The 23,637-nt window shown below is 38.0% G+C and overlaps 1 protein-coding gene across 2 annotated transcripts; it reads right to left on the bottom strand.

Annotated features, from left to right (window-relative positions):
* Positions 1–975: 975 nt before the first annotated feature.
* On the bottom strand, positions 976–22,362 carry Ccnt1 (cyclin T1). 2 transcript variants are annotated; one of them, XM_020163645.2, is made up of 9 exons: positions 22,071–22,362; positions 19,879–19,960; positions 13,462–13,590; positions 9,591–9,651; positions 7,889–7,951; positions 4,966–5,011; positions 3,729–3,892; positions 3,498–3,568; positions 976–2,460 (listed from the first exon to the last, which is right to left on the bottom strand). In XM_020163645.2, the coding sequence occupies exons 1-9, from the start codon at positions 22,229–22,231 to the stop codon at positions 1,048–1,050; spliced, it is 2,190 nt and encodes a 729-aa protein (XP_020019234.1). In that variant the 5' UTR covers positions 22,232–22,362; the 3' UTR covers positions 976–1,047. The 2 variants fall into 2 exon arrangements, 1 of the variants encoding a protein (XP_020019234.1); XR_012450833.1 differs by lacking the exon at positions 3,729–3,892 and having other exon boundaries at positions 2,322–2,460; positions 22,071–22,357.
* Positions 22,363–23,637: the final 1,275 nt, after the last annotated feature.

Consider the following 23,637-nt stretch of genomic DNA (forward strand, 5'->3'; position numbering starts at 1 on the left):
CTGAGACTGCTCTCATTTGAACACTTTCCCAAAGTCCAACTTGAAAAAGACACACCCAATTTTGTAGGGCAAAAGCTGGCCTTGTTCTCTAACCCTTCTTCCTCAATCCCACCTGTGCTGCACTAAAACGACGCAAAAAGGAAGTTTTCATAATAGCGTTCAGAGTCAAGTCATTGGCTGCACTTGCCCAAATTAGAAATTAGAAGGCTAATACTCAATTACAACATAAAAGGGGGGTAGGGAATACCACGTCAAATACATGCCTCTTCCTTCATGTTCTCAAGACCAATCACTTTCTCTCTAGTAGAATGTTGGAAAGTGAAAACGGTAAAGGACAGGGAAGAAAAAACATGATTTTTTAAACACACATACTTACACACACACTCACACTAACATACACACTTGTCTCAACACTTTAAGTGGCCTGAGCCTACTTCAGAACTCTTGGCCAAAAGCCTACCCTCCCACCCACCCTGCACTCATTCCCACCCTCCAATCCCACCCCCCAGAAGTCATTGCTATGTATCACACACAGCAAAAGCCTTATCCCTTTCCCGATTATATAAAAAAACTAAACAGATAACTTACTTTCTTTAAATTATTTTTTAAAAGTCTCTTTAAGATTTTGACGTTTAAATACTTCCTCTCTTCTGATATATTAAACATCAAAAGAATCCACAATTGTTTGACAAAACAAACCCTCCATGTTTCAGTTCCAGCAAGAAGAGGGAAGAAAACTACTCCAATTAACCTAATCACGATGTGGAGAGGCGAAGAAGAGAGTGTTCTTAATCTTTCACAGCTTCAACATAGTCCCACCTCTCTAATACCAGTAAAAACTATTATAAAATAGTTAAATATACGAGGCAGCAGGTACAATAACTGAGGCCCACCACCACCCTCCCACCTATGTGTCAATATCAATTTATTCAAGAAAGATGACATATTTCATAAGAGAAGTAATTTTTTGAGTCCAGAATCAGTAGTCAAAAAGAAAAAAAAAGTTTTTGTTTTTTTAAAGAAGTTTTTTTTTTCTTCTATTCTTTTTTACTTAGGAAGAGGTGGAAGTGGTGGAGGAGGTTCTGATGGTAGAGGTGGTGGTCGGGGTTTGTCTGTATTGCCAGATCTGGAAGAGATTCCACTAGCCCGTGGATTCAGATATTCACCGTAAGAATGGACAAACTCAAATGCAGGAGGTTGAGTGGGCTGAACACCTTGGGCACTGAGTAAGGAGTGAAGCATATTCACAGTGTCTTGATAGTCTATTGACTGGGTTGTGTTGTGACCATTAGCCCCAGCAGGGCCTTTATCCAGTTTCATATGAGGAACTCTACTTTTACAGCTGGGCTGTGAAAAGGGAAGGCCACTTGTGTCTGAGCTATGCCCAGGCAACTGGGTCATTGCAGGAAGAGAAGGGAAGGGGAAATTTAAATTAGAGGATTTAGTACTCTTGGCAATCTTGGCTGGATGATCAAATACTGCCCCTCCAGTCTCTTCAGGGAGGCCCCTTTTACGAGTAGAGCTTGAAGAGGAGAAAGAACTTGACAAACTATAGGTTTTGTGTGCTAAGGTGCTTATCTGACTGCTATGTTTTGGATCACCTGGACGTTTGTTCACAGTACCAGCTGGCATCTGTGAGTGAGAGTGTTTGTGTGAATGGTGATTATGATGATGATGATGATTAGATGGGTGAATCTTGTGCTTTTCTTTGTGCTCTCGGCTCTTTGAGACACTGTCCTCTACAGAGTTGTGCTTATCAGCTGCAGCATGGACTTTAATTCGCATTTTTATCTCCTCTGGTTTTGAAGAGGCAGCTTTATCTCCACCAGCCACTGGGAGTCTCATTTTGAGAGCTGTTTTGTCAACCTTTTCCAGAAAAGGTCGCTCAGGGTTGTCTGAGCCTTCTGCAGGCATTTTCAGAATGACAGAAGAATGGCTGTCATGATGCGACAGGAGATTCTGGGCAGCATATGCATATTGTGATTTCACATTGGCCTCCATGTTCTCTAGTTGCCTCTTCTGGGCAGCCAATTCTTCTGCATGCTTTGCACGGTATTCTTTCAGTGACACTTTAGCTGATGGCACGCTTTTACTACTACTCTGTTTCTGGGAAATAAATGCATTTGAACCATCCTGTTGCAAAGAATGATCAACTCCAACTCCTGTTAGTCCTAAATTCTCACTAGTCCGATGACCCTGAGCAGATTCTAGTTTAAAAGGAGGTTGAGAGGGCAGCCAACGCTCACCCTGCAATATCTCCACACTGTTTAAGTTACTTGAAGACTCTTTAGAGACTGGATGGGAAGGCACTGCATTTGTGGTAGAAGTTGACATGCTCATTAAACCTGCAATGGTTGTGTCTGAAGAACTCTGGGAAATCATATTGAGGATTGTCTGCTCTGAAGTGTTTTCATCTGCTCCTCGATCATCTGCCTTAACTTTCTTGGCAGGCTGGCATGCCTAGAATGAAGCAAATAACATCTCTTCACTTAAGGTAATTTACTAAGTGCAAATATGAATAGAGTGTGCTCGCTGCAACACTCAAGCTCTAGATAAGCCACAGACAGAAGGCCTGCCTAACATGAGAGCGAAACATTACCTTCAGAGAATTGTAAAACCATCATTCAAGAGACACAATAATCTATACCAATGTTATAAGGCAACAAAAACAAAAAAAAAATTTAAGCTTATCTAAAATCATTCATAGTATTCAATATGACTATATGATGCTTATGATCATCAATATGCTTATGATGGTAGTAAGTCTATAAACAAAGTCTAGAAATTTTGGTGAGGCTTTATATGAAAATAAAAGTTGAACTATGTGCTACTTCTAACCCTAAGCTTCTAACATTTACTGCACGTCATTCAACTTAGGAAAATGAAGTTAAGGTATCAGTCTGAATTTATGAGAAATGGGGGAAACTTTGCTTTTGTGTGTTGAGGATTGAACCCAGGGTCTTTGTGCATGCTAAGTGTATGCTTTACTATTGCGATACACCCCAAAGCTCCAAGTGAAATGCTGGTTGGAGGTGGGGGGGGGGATGATCCCATTATTTATAAAACTCTGAAAAATATTTGAAATATAACTGTAGACTGCAACTGATTTAAAAAGGAAATCATAAAACCCTTTTTAAAAGTAGACAATGTCAAACATAAAATTGACACCTTGTAGTTCTGTATCTTGCCTCCACCAGAAGCCAATACTCTGACTCAAAAACACATGTTTTGTTTTGTTTTTTTTTTTACAGTCTCCACACAGAAAATATTCAACCAGTGTTACAGACCAAGTAATTATATAATGGGCATTGCACAACACAAAGCAAAACCTGCTATCGCCTACAGCCACTGACTACTGGGCCACTATCCAAGCTATGAAGTCATGATTATTGCGTAATTAGAAAAGGGAAATTCCAAACCTAGGGCACATTTCTAATTCTGATATAGTCACTAATACAATCAAAAGAAGGAATAAGTTTAACAGCAATAATTCTTACCCTCCAATTCCGAATACGTTTGAACCTATTAGGAGTTTTCTCCAGAATCTGTAGAAATTCATGCGTCAATTCTACAAATGAAACATTCAAGAAATACTTAGAGAGACAAAGATAATAATGAAATAAAAATAACCTCAACTAACTATTTTCATCTGAATCAAGTCATCTTTGGCCAGATATGTGACAGACCGATAGCAAGTACTTTTCAAGGTCCCTTACTCTAAAACTTACCATCTAAAAGTTCCAAGGTCACAGTAGCGTCAACATATTCCCACCAGTGCTTGCCGTCAGTTGAGACTGGGATCTCCCAGTTGGACCACTTGCAAGCCAGATGGATGCAGACACAGGCCACTACGGGAGGTGTGTACTGCAGGCTAAATGTGGTCAAATGCAGGCTAACATCAGAGGGAAGGAAACAGAGAGTGTAATGAGCTCTCAATTCTCAACCCAAAACTCTCCACTATTTCAAAAAAAAAAAAAAAAAAGTAAAAAAACACAGGAGAGCAAGAAGGACAAGAACTATTATGCTCTGATTCACCACTCAATATAATGGGTTAATAACATTTCTAAATTTCCTACTTATCACTCAATCTACGTATTGACTAGGGACCAAAAAAGAAAAGAAATGAAATGAAAAAGGACTAGACAGGTACTCATGTTTTTTAAAATACTGACTTTTTGGATCAGTATTCAAGTTCACCAATCAATGTTTACTACCTATCATCCTGAGCATAAACTCAGAACTTAAAGCAAAAAAAATTTGTGCATCTAATCGCTAAATCAAATACTTAAGGAATACCCTAAAATTTATCTTATTTCTTGCCAATTATAGTTCTGGACTGTAACAATGAGCAATCACACAAGTGTGACTATGCTTGACCAATGATTTATTTCAAAAATTCCTCATATCAGGTCATTAAAACTGAACTTCTTAGCACTGACAATAAAGGTATCATTAGTTTCTGTGAACAGAACAGGCTATATTGGAGAGCAAAGATAACAGCAAGTAAGTCAGTTTGTAGTAAAATTATATACTAGTAACATTTCTAAGTACCTATTTGTTTGGGCACAGAAGAAGAAAAAGAAGACTTGTAAAATATTATAATTATCACAAATCTTCCAAATTAGTTTAAGTCACTGTCAATGAGCCCTGAAGTTACATGAACTTTCAGAACTATGCTCTTAAATATTTTAAAGCAAAGTACCACATGCAGAATTGGGTAGGCTATCAAAGAAACATACTAAATAATCCATCACCTTAGCATATTAAAAATCACCCTGGAAATGTGAGGTTCACATGAAAACTGTGCAGAAAAAAAGCAACATTCACCAGAGAATTGCCTATAACATATTGCATCAAAGATTACTTCTATGCCTGGATTTGTGCTTATTATACTCCACAAAAATGATAATTTCAACCCAAGTAATTCCACTCCCAAAAACAGAAGGGAAAAAAAAATATATAAACCTGTTGGTTGCCATGAAGTAAGACGTCTGTGCTAAATCCTTGCTTGCTAAAGGGAAAAAAAAATTTTTTTTTAGTTCCATTCATTCTCAAAAAATATTTAGTGAGCACTTATTATTTGCAATGTACTGTAAATAGAGTGGTAAATGAGGTAGACATGGTGCCTTACCAGCTGATGTTTACATTCTATCAAAGAAAATAGATCAATGATGGGGAGCAGGTGCTGGCAATTGAACCTAGGTCTCATGCATGCCAAGCATGTGTTCTACCACTAAGCTGTGACCCGGTCCCAAATGATTTTTTATTTTAATGTTAATACTTATGCTGCTTCCACACCTAGGAACTCAAGTTTTATTATGCATACCAGGTATTGGGAGCACTTGTTTAAAATGCTCCCTAGATTTTGGTTCAATGTTTGGAGAAGGACACAAGCATTTTTAGCAAGTAACAGATTCTGATGTAAGAGTTCACTGAGAAACACTAAGCTAGGGTATGAACTAATGTGATCTGGAGCAAGGTCAGAATCGAGAAGACCTTGACATATTTGAGAAAAGTGACTTTCGCATATAAAGAAAAAAATTTTGATTGAATAACCCAAATCATCATAACATCAATTGTTTGATATAATACATTGAAAAACAACATATTATTTCTCCTTCCAATTATAATCTTGCTCTGCATGACAAAGCAAATTTTTTCTTTTTAGAATTTAAGTCTTTTCAATATTAACATATATCCATCTCTAACTCTATCCTTGCTCAATATAAACATTTTAATGCTTTTAGATATAAATAACTTGAAAAACTTCGGGAATGTTCACATCAAGCGTATATTATTAAAATGTAAAATAAGGTTATAGTACTAAGGTCATACATTATTAAAATGTAAAATAAGGTTATATTACTAAGGTCTACAAAACCCTTAACTGTTTTTGCAGTGTGTGGTGGAAGGGTGGGGAATCAAACCCATGTCCTCATGCATATTAGACAGGAGCTGCCAGCCCTAGGTCCTAGATATTTTTATTTGGAGAGAAGGGTAGGGACAGTTCTTGAGGGGTTTTTTTTGGTTTTGGTTTTTGAGATGCAAAGAAAGAGTTTTATTAGGAAAGGAAAGAAAAGCAGGAGAAAGAGCAGGAGTGGAGGAAAGCAGTCCAAGACTAGCACATGAGTTTTAAACTCTGGCCTTGTGCTTGCTAGACAGGTACTCTACCACTTGAGCCACACCTCCAGTCATTTTTTCCCGCAGCACTGCGGTTTGAACTCAAGCAGATGCCTCTGCCACTTCAGCCATTCCACCAGTCTTTTTTTTGTGATTTTTTTTTTTTTTTTTTTTGAGATAGGGTCTCCCAAATTATTTGCCCAGGGCTGGCTTCGAACTGTAATCCTTCTGATCTCTGACTCCTGAGTAGCTAGGATTATAGGCATGAGCCACCAGCACTCAGCCCTTTTTCTTTTTAGTTATCTTTCAGACAAGTTCTTGTTCTTTGCCCAGGGCCAGCCTCAGATCAGATCTTATCTCTGCCCCCAAAGTAGATAGGATTGCAGGCATGAGTCACCTGATGTAGACCTTTTTTTTTTTTTTTGATACAAGATCTCACTATGGAGTTCAGGCTGGCCTGGAGCTCTCACTTCTCCTTTCTCCATCTCCCAAGTAGCTAGGATTACAGTTACTTATCGTGGTATAGTGATATACAATACCATTATGCCTGGCTAGATATTCTTCTTTTTTGTTTTTGGTAGGACTAGAGTTTGAACTCAGGGCTTCCCATTTATAAAGCAGGCACTCTACGACTTGAACCACACTTCCAGTCTATCTTGCTCCAGTTATTTTTGGCAATGAGGTCTCATGAACTATTGGTGGGGGCTGATCTCAGCCTCCCACTTAGCTAGGATTATGGGTGTGAGTCATTGGAACCAGGTCTGACTAAATATTTTATTTATTTATTTATTCATTCATTCATGGGAGCACTGGGGTTTGAACTCAGGCCTCATGCTTGCTAGGCAGGCACTGTAACACCTGAGCCACTCCACCAGCCCTTTTTTGTGCTGGGTATTTTCAAGATAGGGTCTCCCAAACTGTTTACTCAAGCTGGCTTTGAACTGTGATCCTCCTAATCTCCTCCTGAGTAGCTAGGATCACAGGCATGAGCCACCAGTGCCCGGCCCTAGATAGATATTCTTGATACTATTATTTAAATAGAATAAAAGGAACTGGGAGGCTGGGTTAAAGCTCAATGATAGAGCACTGTGCTTAACACACATGAGGCCCTCAGTTTGATTTCTACTGCAAAAAATCAAATAAATTAGGGCTGGGAGAATAGCTCAAGTGGTAGAGTGCCTGCCTAGTAAGTGTGAGGCCCTGAGTTTAAACCCCAGTACCACAAAAAAAAAGGAAGATTAAGATCATCCACTTCCTTAAAATTGCCATTAGCAGGTGGTATGATGGCAGATGCCTGTAACCTCAGTTACTTAGGAGGTATAGGCAGAAAGAACATCAGTTTGAGACCAGCCCAGGCAAAGTAAGACCATCCTGTCTCAAAAACAAAATAAAAACAAAAGGACTGGGAACACAGCTCTAGTGGCAGAGTGCTTGCCTGGCAAGTAGTGGGCTCAATCCCCAGTGCCACCAAAAAAAAAAAAAAGCCATTATACTTATGACTCAGTGACTTTTCAAAATCTGCCCCCGAGTTTTGACAAATACTCTCAACCTAAAGAGAAGTTAACACTTTTTAACTAGACAGCATCTATAAACACTAATTATAAAAACCCCCAACAGGAAAACTCCAACTCAGAACCAATCATTTTGATTTAAGCCAAGTAGGCCTTTCAATACAACTTTTGGCCAAAGCAACTGTTTTATATATTTGTCCACAGCAAATCACAGCCTCTCTATGGGAAAATAATTTAAGACAATTGGAATTTCTTACCTCGAACAAGTTGGGTGCACTTTACCACATACGTATGTGGGTGATCAATTGTTAGTTCAAAGCCTTCAAGAAAAAAGTACATAGTTAAAAAACTAAAGATACTAAACACATTTTATACTACTTTTATCAGAGTCATCATTAAAGGCCTCCCTCATTTGTCTCTTCCAAAATTGTTTTGGAGAGCCTAAAAGTCACACAAAGTATGCAGCATATTCTTCTTCAAGAAGCACTATCTCCAAAGTTATACACACAGCTCTCTAAAGAGCCTAGAGGATTCTTAAGATCTCAAGACTAAGGAACCAAAAACAAATAAAATAAAATAAACAAAAATCTCTTTTAATATAAGGTTGGAAGAAGCAGTCACTCAAATGATAACTATCTTCCAAAGCTTAATTGACCTTGAAAAAATTAAAACCTATTCTTTTCTCATCTCAGTTTGCTCCTTTTCATCATCTCAGGTCATAATGGTACTTTAACAAAATTACTTAAGCAGGATTAGTGTGTCTATAAAAATTACATTTGAATAGGGAGAAGAGGGATAAAGGAGAAGGATGGAGGGGGTGAATTCAACTATAACATATTGTAAAAACTTTTATAAATGTCACAATGTATCCCCAGTACAACAATTATATGATAATTAAAAAAAAGTTAAAAAAAAGAAAAAAATTATATTAAATGTCCTTTCTTGAATATACAAATTAAATTTTCTAGATAAAAGAAATTCTGTCAACGCAAGAAGGGGATCAGGAACCAGTGTAAAAAGATCAGTTACAGATGAATCAACTTGGGATATAACACATTTGTACATGAAAGCAATGCTAGGAATCTCTCTGTATAGCTATCCTTAACTCAACTAGCAAAAACACTTTGTCTTTCTTATTATGCTTATGTCTTCTCTTCAACAAAATTAGAGATAAGGGCAGAACAGGTTCTGCCTGGAAGCGATGGGGAGAGAAATGACCCAAACAATGTATGCACATGTGAATAAATGAATAAAAAATAATTAATTTTAAAAAAGAAATTCTGAAAAATTTACATGATGTGAATTATTCTAACAGGATGAATGATTGCTGTGAATTAAATCTTACTAGTTTCTACATTAAAATATTAAGAAAAATTCTGTGACTAGAAAAATACCCATTATGCTCTGATATATGACCATGACAATTAAAATAAAAAGTTACCTGGCAAAAACTTCCAGTATAAACTGTAAGGAACTCAAAATTGTGTATGTATGTGTAAAATTCAGTTGTATCAGTAACTCTTTTTTAACTTATTTTTATGAACAGATATAAAATATATCTCATAAAATCCTACCCTTCCTAGAGATAAGAAAAATGATAGCTCAAAAGAATAAGAAAACAAAATACTTATTTCCAAATATAATGACTGGCAGAACAAAACAATCCACGGAAGGAAAATGTTTCCTCAGTTTTTGTCATTATTTATCAGGTTAAAAACTGCCAAACTTGGTAAAGAAAAATCAAAAGCAAAAATCCTCACTGTTGTTTCAAGTCAACCGTACCTACATTCTCTCTACAGTATAGTTCAGAATTAAACTATGAGCTACATAACCATTACTATAAGGAAACAGACAGAAACTTTGTAAAAATCTTCCCAAGAGATTTTCTTCCTGCTCCTATTTTACAATCAAATAATTGTGCTAATATATACTTTATGTTTTAAAGGAAAATGAACTTACCTAAAGTCTGCAAAATTATGCTTTCTAAAATCACCAGATCCTGAACTTGTTGCAGATAAGCCTAAGGTGAGAAAACAGAAATTATTCCCCAAAAAGACATAATAAAGTATAAAACAATTCTAACACCCTCTTCCAGGAAAACTGAAACAATAAAAAGCAAGGGTAGAGTTAGGAAGTAGAGTAAGAATTAAAATACAACCCTTGTCCCTGTCCACATTCAATACAGATTTTCCTTTCTATGAGAAAAAAAAGGTGAACACTGAGAGAGAATACTTTATTCATATATGACTACAGAAAAAGCACCTGAGATTTGGTTTGTGTTCAGACTGATAAAGGTTTAAGTTTTTAAATCTATATGATTTAGACATAGAAACTAATACACCTTTTCCTAATACCATCCTTACTACAATACTCCTTCCAACAGTATTATAAGCATCTAACTGATAACATTTGACTCCTGTTAAATCTTCCTCTTGGGGGTAGCACTATATTTTAAAAAATCAATACAGGAGTTCAAAGGCAAAGGGAATTAAAAAAAAATCTCTCAGATTTGTGCCTGCCAAAACTATAGCCACTAGCTATGTGTCTATTGAGAACTTGAAACACAGCTAGTCTAAATTGAAATGTACTTTAAAAAAAAAAAAGAAAGAAATTGAAATGTATTTTTTTTTTTTAGATACTGAGGACTGAACTCATGGCTTTAGGCATGCCAAGCAAGAACTCTAAATTTAGCCATGCCCTCCAAACCCTTTTGTTTGTATTAGTTTTTAAACAGGGTCTCACTAGCTTTGCCCTGACTGACCTGGAACTGCAGATACTCCTGCCTCTGCCTCCCAAATAGCAGGGATCCCAGGTATGTTTTATCATCATACCCAGCTCCTGGGTCAGAGTTAAAAGAGACCTATATCGTAGTTAACTTTCCACTTCATGATTTGTTAAATCCAGTAAGAACTTAAACTATACTTTTGCCACAGAGTGGAGGAAATATAGTCCCTTAACCACCTTATAAGGACTGGACTCACATGAAAAATTACGTAATATACTCTGGAGAAGTTAACAAAAAGTGAGGATTAGTTTGTGTTCTGGTTTAAATATGAAATGTCCCCTAAAAGGCTCATGTGTTAAAAGACTGGTTGCTATCTAATGGGCTTTTGCCAAGTGATTGGACCATGAGGGCTTTCACCTCATTAGTGAATTAATCCACTGATAGGTTTATAATCTGATAGCATTTATTGGGAGGTGGTAGAAACTAGGAGGTGGGGCCTACTTGGAGGAAGTAGGTCACTGGGGACATGCCTTGGAAGGGTATAGCTTTTTTTTTTTGTCTGCAGTACTGGGGTTTGAACTCAGGGCCTACACCTTGACTCACTCCACCAGCCCTTTTTTTGTGTGATGGGTTTTTTCGAGATAGAGTCTCAGGAACTATTTTCCTTTGAATCTCAATCCTCCTGAGTAGCTAAGATTATAGGCGTGAGCTACCAGCACCTGGCTTAAGACATGCTTTGGAAAGGTATATCTTATCCCTGGTCCTTTGCTCTGTTCCTCTCTGTGCTTCCTGTCCATCATGAAGCGAGCCACCGTACTTTACCATGTGCTTCCCACCGTAATGTTCTGCCTTACTACCCACTGGCCCAGAAGCAACAGAGCCAAGTGACTACAGGCTGAAACCTCTGAAACTATGAACCAAAATAAATCCCTCTTCCCTTAGGTTGTTTTCTCAGATATTTTGTCACAACAATGAAAAGAAACTAAAACACTTTTATGTTTTGTTAACTCAAGTCTATTGATCTATGGCATTTACTAGTCTCAAAACTAGTAAGACTCCAGAACAAACACTCTTTTTCACTAAGAGCTATTAGAAAGCCAGGTATGGTAGCACACACCTGAAATCCCAGCAATGAGGAGGCAAGAAGCAGGAGGATCCCAAGTAGCTAACCTAGGCTACACAGCAAGATCCCATCTCAAAAAAAAAGTAAGAAAAAGAGCTACTAGTGTGGCCCAAAGAGAAAAATGAAGGAAGACATTGCTATACAAAACAATTAGGAAGGTTATTACTAAAAACAAAAATAAGCCCTCCCCAAAACACAAAACCTCTCCAATATGTTCAGAAGACACAATTTTATTTATCTATTTCATAAAAGATGACCCATGCATCCATTATAATCCAGTAACAGAAATCCCTAATTTTTACCCATTTATGGGACCTGTTGACTAAACACCAAATATTGACTTCTACAACCAGGAGAGTTCCCTTTAAGAAGGTCAACAGCTCCCCATGTAAATCTAATGTATGCTAATAAAAATGTCAGAAAAAGAAAGAAAGTCAACAAACAGCTCAGGATGTAGCTCAGAGGTAGTGGTAAAGTGGTGGCCTAATATTTATGAGGCCTTGGGTTCTATCCCTAACACCCTCCCACACACAAAAAAATTAAAAGTCAAGGAGGAATGGAAGAAAACAAAGTTATGTATACATGCGTGGGATAAAGATCTGGCAGAGTACATATGGAACTGTAAACAACAGTATCCTCCTAGAAGGAGAGATGAACTTTAATTTTTACTTGAAATGTTTCTTATGTATTAAGACTCTTAAATAATAAGCATATGTAATTCTCACAATCTTGTTAAAATGATCCAAAGATTTGGGTCATTTTCAGCTGAGCTGATATTTTTAAGTCAGTCTGAAAAATCTATTGACCTTTTTTTTTAAGGATCCATAATAATTTATCTATAAGAATGTTCCTAAGGCCAAAATAGTTTCTGCTGGGTATTGGGGGGGGAGAGGGAGGGGGCGGAGTGGGTGGTAAGGGAGGGGGTGGGGGCAGGGGGGAGAAATGAACCAAGCCTTGTATGCACATATGAATAATAAAAGAAAAATGAAAAAAAAAAAAGTTCCTAACATTGATAAAAAGCTGTTAAATTATGTATTCTTGAGAGAATGGTTTTTATATATACATGCATTCATATGTATTATTCATGTTTTATATGTGTATATGTGTGTGTGCATAACATACTACCTAGACATTTTTTTATAAGTAAGGAATAAGATGGGAAAATATGGGTTCCAGCTCTCTTGCTGGGGACCCCCTCCCAGAACCACTTCTGTACAATAAACCTGGTCCTGGCATTGAGCTGTCTCCCCATCTCTCCATTCTGTACCTCCCTCTTTCATTTTTAATACTATGTATTTATCTACACATACAATTATATTCTGAATCAGTTGAGCGTGAGTTTTAGAGATAAATCCATTTAGCTCTAACTACCTGTGATTAATTTTATGTGTCAATTTTACTAGGTACTCATATTTAAAAAAAAAAAAAAAGATAGGAAAACAGTTTGAATATATGTGAAAAAAAAAAAACCAGATATGAAACACATGCATAGCTGTTCATAGAACGGCAGTTGGAAATAGTGGTTTTCTTACACATCTGTGTTTCAGTAGTCCAAAATTAATCTAGGTGGTGTGTTTTCTTTGCTCTTCTACATTTTTCAATTTTACTACAATAAACACATCACAAAATTTGATTTTGCTTTTTGGCCTGGCGCCGATGGCTCACGCCTGTTATCCTAGCTACTTGGGAGACTGAGATGGGGAGGATCCAAGTTCAAGGCCAGCCCACGCAAATAGCTCTCAAGACCCCTATCTGCAAAATATCCACAGCCAAATGAACTGGAGGTGTGGTTCAAGCAGTAAAACGTCCATTTTGCAAGAGTGAACCCCTGAATTCAAACCTCAGTCCCACCAAATAATTTAATAGTTTTGTTAAAAGAGTTTTTAAAAAATTGAACAATTCCTTTAACAGCCCACATTCAAAGTTACAAAATTAAGCTGTGATCAAAATACAGAAAAACAGATTTGCAATTAATCACCTACCTCACTCCGAGTGTCAGGAAGTGATTCCTGTGGATGGAGACAAGCATGTGCTACCTTGATGACGTGTTCCAATTTTTTTGGCTGTTCCTCTACTTTAGCTGCTAGAAACAAGGCTGCTGGTGCCACAGACTACATAGAAAGAAAATAAATCATATTTCTAGATCAAAATAGATCTAAAGAGGAGTTCATTCTCAAACAAATCATGCTCTCTGCTTGCTCCAATTTTATCACCTTATTTATGCTTTACTCCCTAGTTATAGTATCTCTTTCTCCTATCCATTCATCTGTGTCCACTTGCAAACATTAATCCTTCAACAAACTCATTAAAAGCTATCTAAAGGAGAAGCGCCTAGATGCAGTTTTCTATTTAAAATGAGATTCTTTCAGTTTGGTTTTGTTTGTTTGTTCATTTTTTGGTTTTTTTTTTTTTGTTGTTATGTAGCCCAGGCTAGCCTTAAACTCATGATCCTCCTGCCTCAGCCACCTAAGTGCTGGGATTACAGGTGTGCACCACCATGCCTGGTTACCCTTTAAAAAAAAATAGTAAACTGAAATATCCAGAACAAGCAAATCTAGAGAGACAGAAAGCAAAAAGTAGGTTAGTGGATGCCAGGGGTTACCAAAAGGAGAATGAGAGTGACTGCTGATGAAGGACTTCTCAGGAGATTCAAATGTTCTGACCTCAGATAGTGGTGACGGCTGCACAGTTTTGTGAATATACCAAAAACCAATGAATTTTACACTTTTTTTTTTTTTGGTGGTACTGGGGTTTTAACTCAGGTTTTCACACTGGCTAGGCAAGTGCTCTACTAATTAAGCATGCCTCCAGCCTTTTTTACCTCTGATTATTTTTAAGATAAGATCTCACTTTTTCCCAGGCCAGCCAGAACTGTGATTCCCCGCCTTCACTGGAATGACAGGTGCACACCACTACACCTGGTGACACTTACTTTTTTCCATTGAGATGGGGCCTCACTGGCCAAGAACTGAAATCCCCCCAATCTCAGCCTTCCATGTAGCTTGTGATAAGAGGCACATGCCACTGCTTCTAGCTATCAGTTGAGATACCTCACAAGTAGCTAGGATTACAGGCATGAGCCACTGGAACCTAGCTGAATTGCACACTTTAAAACAATGAATTTCTATTTATACATATCAAATCTTCAGCAGGGGCTGAAGTTGTAGCTCAGTAGTAGAGTGCTTGCCTCACATGTGTGAGGCCTTGTGTTCAAACTCTGACCCAGAGCCTAGAACTTGCTGGGCAAGCACTCTACCACTTGACCTATACCTCTAACCCTTGTGTTTTTATTTTGTTTTTGATAGAGTCCTGCTAACTTTGCCTGGGCTGGCCTGGAACCCATGATCCTCCTGCCTCCACCTCTAGAGAAGCTGAGATTATTGGTATGTACCACCACACATGGCTTTAGAACTGAAATATTCTAATACTTGTTTGTAAATTTTCTCTACATGTTCAATTCATAGTAATGGTTCTTTTCCTTCATGTTTCAGTTGTATATAGAGCTTGCTGCATATACATTCCTTAGACTTTAGTATAAAACAAAGTCAGTGGAAAATGAGCATGAACAAAGGTGTGGGGATCTAGGCATGAAAAACATTTTGAATGCTAAATTGAAGAATTAAGTGAAATAAATAGACAATGGGCTGTCGGATACTAATGACTTAAAAAAGAGTGACACTAAAGATTTTAGAAAACGTGGAGTTTTAAGTATGAAGGAAGATTAATCTGACAGGTGAGATTAGGAAGAAAGAATGACTTACAGTAAATGTTAACTTTTAAAAAGGAAAATTTAATAACTCAGGCATTAGGAAATAAAGTTTAGAGTAGGCAATAGCAATAAAAATAAAGGGCAACAAAAACACGGGCATCATTCTAGAAAAGTAATGTACTAGTGTATTGAGAGGAAAAAAATTTAATTGATGCTCCTCATGGAATCATGCATCAAGCTTGTTTATCAATTATATTTCCCTTAAAGGCAAGGTTTGCCTTAGCGGAATTCTTTGTTGTTTTTTTCTGTTTGTTTGAGACAGAGTTTTGCTATATTGCCCAGTCTGACCTCAAATTGTCAATCCTTCTGTATCTATCTCCCAAAGTACCTGGGATAGGTACCAGTCAAGGCACCTGGCTCTAAGAAGAATTCTTACACCAGTTAAGAGTACATGGGCTGGTGGAGTAGGTCAAGTGGTAGAGTGCCTGCTTAGCAAGCATCAGGCCCGGAGTTCAAACCTCAGTACCACCAAAAAAAAAAAAAAGAAAAAAAAGTTAAAAATAACACAAATTTCCCTCCATTTTAAAAAATTGATTAATATTTATTAACTGTTTTGGGCAGGCACTTTGCAAATTAATTCACTACTCTATGAAATGGGCACTATTAATGAATTTATAAAGATGAGAAATGTAGCCAGGCGCCGGTGGCTCATACCTATAATCCTAGTTACTCTAGAAGCAGATATCAGGAAGAGCTCAATTCAAGGCCAGCCGAGGCAAATAGTTCTTGAGATCCTATCTCAAAAATACCTAACCAAATGGACTACCCAACTGGGTTTTTTTAAACTGAAGGATGAGTCTGATAATTCTTTCTGAGAACGTGTGGAAATTTTAAATTCGCTGAATCTTAAAAAAAAAAAATAAAGAAAACAAAATACCCAACACAAAAAGGGGCTGGTAGAGTGGCTCAAGTGCTAGAGCACCTGACTAGCAGGCATGAGGCTCTGACTTTAAACCATAGTACCACACCAAAACAAAGAAAAAAGAAAAAGAAATCTGAGGCCTCTGATCACTTGCCAAAAGCCACACAGCTTATAAGCACCATACCAAGGTTCCAAAATTAGACATGTCTGATCCTAAGAGCCTATACGTTTAACCATTAAAGCTGACCTTTTAAGAGCCAACTAACAAGAGTTAAATACACCTGATCAAATTTGTTAGGCAGGAAGATCAAAAGTTCAAGACCAACCTGAACTACACAGCAAGACCTTGTCTCTTAAAAAAAAAAAAGTGGTTAAATTTCTTCTCACAAAGAGAGTAAACACAATTCCTGAATTTTAGTGAAGAGAAATAAACTAAAGAAATAAAACTTACTTCAATTAAAAGGTAAGTACTCTACCAATTGGGGTATTAGAAACATACTCTATCATTAACTGATTACATCATCAAATGTAGTAATGCAAAAATAATCTATTTGCATGTTTCAGATTTTTGTGCATTACTTTATGTTATACCTCAGTAATAACTTTTATAAGAAAAAGAAAGGAAGGCAGGAAGACAGGCATGGACTCTATGCTCCAAAACACTATAAACAAAGAAATACAACAAAATGAGAAAAATATTCACACCTGGCAGCAGCTCTGTTATATAGTGTGTGTGTGTGTGTGTGTGTGTGTGTGTGTGTGTGTGTATGTATATATATATATATGTATATATATATATATATACGTATATATATATATGTATATATATATATATATATATATGATAATCAGAATAATAAGAAAGGCAAAGGGAATCAACAATCAATTTTTTCATTCAATTCTTCAATCTCATGAGAACAATAGCCAAAAAGGCAAAAGAAGCTCACCTTCACTAATTGAAAAAATGTAAATTAAAAAAATAATTCCAGGGCTGGCAGTGGCTCAACTGGTAGAGAGCTTGCCCAGCAAATGTGAGACCCTGAGCTCAAACCTTCATACCACCACAAAAAAAAAAAAAAACTGGAAAAAAGAAAATTCCAGACCCATTTATCTTGTTCATCAACATATCCCTTGAAGTTGACAAGCTGTCAGAACTCAATAAATATATCTTGAAGTAATAAATATTTGAGATTAGTTAGGAAATAAGAGAAAAGTACCCCTCTCCAATAATGCTGTCCACTGGCATATGGGCAAAGCGATACAACAAAAATTTTACATTAGAATGTCCTTGGGCACAGCAATTCCATGTACAGAAACTTGTTAAAATGCTCATATAAATGCTCTAGAAGTTCAAGTACCATGTAACATTATTTATGAAAAGCTAGAAACAACTTGAATATCTACCAATGGGTAGCTGGTTAGATCAAATAAATTATGGTAACAACACAATACTATGTGGCCACTTTTTTTTTTTTTGCAGTGCTAGAGATTGAACCTAGGGCACACATACTAAGGCAAGTGCTTGACCACTGAGCTACACCCTCCACTCCTTGTGGCCATTTTATTTTGTTTTTTTGAGACAGAATCTCCCTATGTAGCCCAGGCTGGCCTCAAACTCAAGATTCACTGTCTCAGTCCCACAAGTTCTGACATTAAAGGCATGTACCACCATGCCTGGCTCCCTTGTGGCCATTTAAAATGAAAAACTGGTATAAAAGGATGTCCAATATATACTGTTACGTGACAAAGGCAAAAGTAGTAAGATGTGATTTTTTTAATAGAAATTATAAATACTAATTTATGTACAGAAAAATGGTCAGGTACAGTGGCAGCTACCAAGGAAAATCATACTTTGAGGCCAGCCCAAGCAAAAAGTTAGTGAGACCCCCATCTCACAAATAAGCCAGGCATGTTGATAAATGCCTGTGATCTCAGGTATGAGAGAGGCATAGGTAGGAAGATCCCAGTCCAAGGCTGACCAGGCAAAAAGCAAGATCCTATCTGGGGGGGGAAAAAAAAAAAAACACTAAAGCAAAAAAAGTTGTAATTGTGGTAGAGCACTTGCCTAGTAAGCACAGGCCCTAAGTTCAACCTCTACCACCGTGGGGGGTTGGGGGGAGAAAGTAAAATGCCTGAGATACTATATGTCAACGATTACCTCTGTAGGTGGAATTACAAAGAAACTTTCACTTTCCACTTTATACATTTCTGTGCATTATTTTAATTTTTACCATTGTAATAAGGAAAAGAAAGAAAAATGCACAAGTGTTTCACAAGATATATAATAGCAAAAGTGTTTCACAAGATATATAATAGCAATACTACAACATGTTAAACCCTCTCAAATCTAATTTGAATTCATCACAGCTAACTTCATAGAACTAATGTATTAAAAGGGTGATTTTTTTGATCTGTCCAGAGTAGTCCTAAAATCAATCCTGTAAAGAGGATTAAAACCCCAAAGTTAACCTAACAGTTGGATTTTGGAAAAAAATCATGCCATCCAAAAGAGTATCTCTATTAAAAAATAACCAAAGCCAGGCATGATGGTACACTCCTGTAATCCCAGCACTCAGGAGGCTGAGGAGGGAGGATGAAGAGTTTGAGGCCAGCCTGGGCTCTGACTCACTGAGACTCTGTCTCAAAAAAAAAAGAAATTATTAGATCATTAATTCAACCAGTTGACTAAAGGTGCTATGGAGAATATACAAAAAATGACTGTCAGTCCTTACTAAGATTAATACATAAGAAACTAGAGAATCTAACCTAAAAAAAGAAAAGCAGAGGGAAGTATATATTTACTATATGTGCAGAGTGAACAAGTTGGTTTGAGATTTATTTTATCCTAGATTTAAATTTAGTGATAGCCTCATTAAACGCTAGCAGGCTTATCTCCCCCTTAAAAAGAATATAGTCAGAGATAGGGTATGGCTGAAAGTATGGGTAGGGCAGAAAAAGTCCAAATTGAGTAATAAATCAGCAAAAAATCAGGAATACTTAATCCACAGATCGAAAGGGTTTCTGCACAGTTAGTCCTAATCCTGATTTTGTCAATTTTTTACATTATGGGAGCTATGTTTAGCTTCACAGATTCTCTTCCTACAGCATTAAAAAAAAAAAACATAACCTTCTAAATTAATAATAAATATTTGGCTCACAAATTCATTTGAAGTGATGAAGTACTCATCAAGCTTATTCCTATTACCTTGGCATTTTATTAAACAAATGTAGTCTTACCTGCAACTGGGATATCACTATGCATTCAACTTTCAAGTCATTTACAATAATGTTAAATGGGACCATTTCAAGTAGCAAAACTGAAAATAACTAGTATATTTACAATTCAAATCAAGGGAAAAAATCCTCTTATTACTATTTTTCCTGTTCCTAACAACCAATCATTCATTGTATTTTATCAAAGACATGTGGAAAACTGAAATAAGTTACATTCATTTTCCTACTACCATATTGTTATTTACCACTATGAATGTTATAAAGGATGATTTTCTCCTTGAATGCTACTCCTCCAATTCAAAAATGTTAATTTTAAGTGTTCAATAATCTATTTTTTATTACTAAACCTACCAGAAAAACTAGACACTTCACGGGAAAGCTGCAAGGCTGAATGCACAACAGCAGTTTGACACATAATATAATCAATCTAAATTCTAAAATTAAATCTCAGTTCAGTAGCAAAGACCAACCACAAAATAGGCAGTTAAAAATCAATCACAAAAGGATTATACTATACAAAAAAATTATACTTACAGTTCGATGAAACTGTGTAAAAGACTGAATCATGTAGAATCGATGCATGTATACTATAGCAGTGTTGATAGTCAATTGTGAGCTAAAGAGTTCAAGTTAAGGTCCAAAGCCAGGTAGGCAGTCAGTATAATTCCCACAATATAATGTATCTCCTCCCACAAAGACCAAATGGTCAAGCTCTATAGATATCCTTAAGTGACAGTTATACTTCTTAAATCAAAAGTCTGTTTTCTTCTAATTTGTTAACTGTCAATTGACAACACTATGTCTTCTACATAACAGGTATTTAACATAAACTTACGGAATGAATAAACTTCTCAGGATGTGAGAATCAAGATGAAATATAAACAAAACTGTAAGATCTTAAACTTTTCAGTTACTTGCCTTCTGGAAATCCTTAACCTGACTTACAAGGCTTCCCTAATGGAGCCCCTTGGGTATATCTCCACTATCTCTCAACTTCTAAACTCCAGCAATTAACTTTTCAGTTCCACTTCTCTCGGTATTCTCAGGTGGTGATCCCTGGGGCCACACACACTTTGAAATGATTTAATATTCATTTACTGAAAAGACACACGCGCACCTCAGGACCTTGAGCCTGCATGGGCTCTACATCTGAGTCATAGCTCCAGCCCCAAGAAAAACTTCAAAATGTTCAGTCAGGCCGCTGGTGGCTCACGCCTGTAATCCTAGCTAGTCAGGAGGCAGAGATCAGGAGAATCCGATTTGAAGCCAGCCTGGGGCAAGGAGCTCTCAAGACCCTATCTCAAAAGAAAAAAAAAAAAAAATCACAAAAAAGGGCTGGCAGAGTGGCTCAAGTGGTTAGAGCGCCTGCCTAGCAAGCATGAGGCCCTGAGTTCAAGTTCCAGTGCCTCCAAAAAAATAAGTAAAATGCCTTACTTCTAAAAACCTCAGTAGACATAAGCGGTATAGAATACAGCCCAACGATGGCAACAACCTTAATAACACACATACAAGAAGGCGTTTTGAAGATATACTGAAACAGAACTTTAAAAAATAAACGGTTTAATTCCGCACAGCCTATATGCGCAGGAAACAAACGGGGTATCAAAAGGAAACAACTGACAGTGAAGAGAACACCTATTTGGAAGCAAGTACACCCTTATGATTCAAACACCAGTCACCAACACACTTAAATGAACACTGCATAAGGAAACTTGTAGCCAAGAAAAAACCATTTTGGGCTGGAGGCGTGGCTCAAACGGTAGCTCGCCTACCTAGCAAGCTCTAAGCCTCAGTGACTTCAAACGCCAGTATTGCCCCCCACCAAAAAAAGAAAAGAAAAAACCAAGCTATATGTTCTTAATAAACGCAACAAGAAACAAAAACATACAAAGGGAAATCATTTTAATCAGAGAATGGAAAGAACCTTAAAACTATATTCATTCCCCAAAGCTTATTTTCTGACAAAAAGTACTTAGGGAAAAAAATCACTACTTTATTTTTGAGATATGAAGAAAACGAATAAACAGCAGTATCCCTGAGTAACAAAGACCCGAAACTTTTCCAAACTATTTAAACAACAGATTCATGGGTCTACGTCCCTTCAACCGTAAACTGACATCTTTCTTTACTTTGAAATTCTATAAAACTCTAGTAACAGCTACTATTAGAACGCCCGAATGCCAAGCGTTATGGTGAACATCGAATCAAACGCAAGCTGTATCCATTTTATAGACAAAGCGGCCAAGAATTTGACAGGTTATTTAAACAGCAACTAAATGGGAGGCACGGGCACGGGTTTGGGACCGAAGCTGGGGCACCTTTATAAGATCTTCAGGTGGTGAATTTCCCCAGCCTTCCTACACACTAAATGGAGAGGAAGGCTCTATTAGACTGCCAGGACACAGCAAAAAGGAGACTCTCAAAGTCACTAGGGCAGATCAGGACACAAGGAAGAGCGGGTAGGGAGGACTGGCTTAAACACAAAGCCGGGAAAACATTCCAATTCCCAGCCACTCTGGTGGCACCGGTGAGCAAGCGGGAAATTGACTCCGCCTCACTTCCCCCGCGCGAACAGTTTCAGCTCACGCCATTGTGGGGCTCTCCCCCCTAGACATCCAGCTCCTGCCACCTTCTTACCCACTCCGGTCCCAACCAGAGCCTGGGGCCTGGACACCGAAGCATGGCAGGACCCACTCCACGGCCGAAGGACTAGGCCGCAAGGATACACGTTAAGACGTTGTCCCATGTCCTGGAGTAGATTGGCCGCTTGCTGACGATAAGAAAGTTCTTTATCTGGGTCCAGGCCAAAACGACGAGATGGGCTATTCTCCAGCTGTTCTCGAGTAAAATACCACCGTTTGTTATCGTTCTTCCTCTCTCCCTCCATAGTGCTTCAACCAGAAGGCAGCGGCGGAGGCTGCAAGCACTTCCCAGCGTCACCTAAGCGGCGACACACATCCGCTGTACCGAGACAACTGCGACGTGACGCACTTCCGCTAAAAGTCGACCGCCAGGCTGTGACACGCTTCCGCCAAGGAAACGAAAGTTAAAGCGCCTACTTCCGGATTGGGCCTCGCGACACACTGTAGACGAATTAACTGCCAGTTTGCGACGAGGAAACTACCTTGAGGCAAGGGCGCATGCGCCAGTCACGTGATACTAGGGAGACCGGGAAGAACTGGAAGTCGTTTAAAAAATGCGTCTCTCCCCGCGAGAACTTAGCTGAGCCGCGGGGGTGCAGGAGCGCGCGGCTGGGCGAGGTGCACGCCTACGCTCCGCGCTGTGGCTCTTCGCAGAGCTTGGTTCCTGGCGAATTGAAAAGGGGCAGATGGAGAGCTAAATAGAAGAAAATAGGTGAGACTGTCAGAAAACTGAAAAAAGTGACCAAAGACAGTGTTACCGTATATGGAAACACAACGCAACCAGAAGGCTTGTGAATTGTTGGTAGCGATGTCAACTATTTTGAAAAGCCGCTCTACAGTTTGTAACCAAAGGCATTCCTACGTTTCATAACAGAGATTTAATTTAAAGGAATAAAGTAAAATTCATAGCATTCATTCAATGCTTATGTGTCCCTGGCACAATACTGATTCTTAAATGTGTTGTTTCATTTAATCTGCACAACTCAGACAATACTATTCTAATCTTTGTTTGCGAATGGGTGAAGAACTGCCTGCCCCTTAAGTGTGGGAAATTCGTAGGTTCACATCCTCTGTCAAGTTGCATCCCTGTGATCCTGGGAAAGATGTGATCCTGAGAAAGATGTAACCTCTACCTCTTCTATTAAATATAAATATTGGTACCTACGTTTCAAGTCGTGAAAAGGAATACATGCAAAGTTAAAGGCATTTACAGTAGTTCCTGGTACTTAGGAAACATTCTGGGGATCTCGTAATAAAAGTTATTTTTTGCATCAGAATGAAATCAGGGCAAGGACAATGTATTTTTTGCATCTCTCTACACCTATAGTAAATCCTGGCCCTAGTGAACAGCAAGTCTTTGCCAGATAAATGCTCACAGCACCCTACCAAACAAACCTCAAGTAGTTTGACCTACACTATATTGTACTTTTTGTTGTTGTTGGCACTGGGGTTTGAATTTAGGGCCTCACGATTGCTAGGCAGGCACTCTACCGCTTGAGCAGCTCCACCGGCCCTTTTTTGTGATGGGTATTTTTCAAGATAGGTTCTCTCCAACTGTTGGCCTGGGCTGGCTTTGACCTGCCATCCTCCTGAACTCTGCCTCCTGAGTAGCTAGGATTACAGGGGTAAACCAGGTATGCGATGCTAATTT

Source organism: Castor canadensis, chromosome 8, assembly GCF_047511655.1.
Source record: "Castor canadensis chromosome 8, mCasCan1.hap1v2, whole genome shotgun sequence".
NCBI lineage: Eukaryota > Metazoa > Chordata > Mammalia > Rodentia > Castoridae > Castor > Castor canadensis.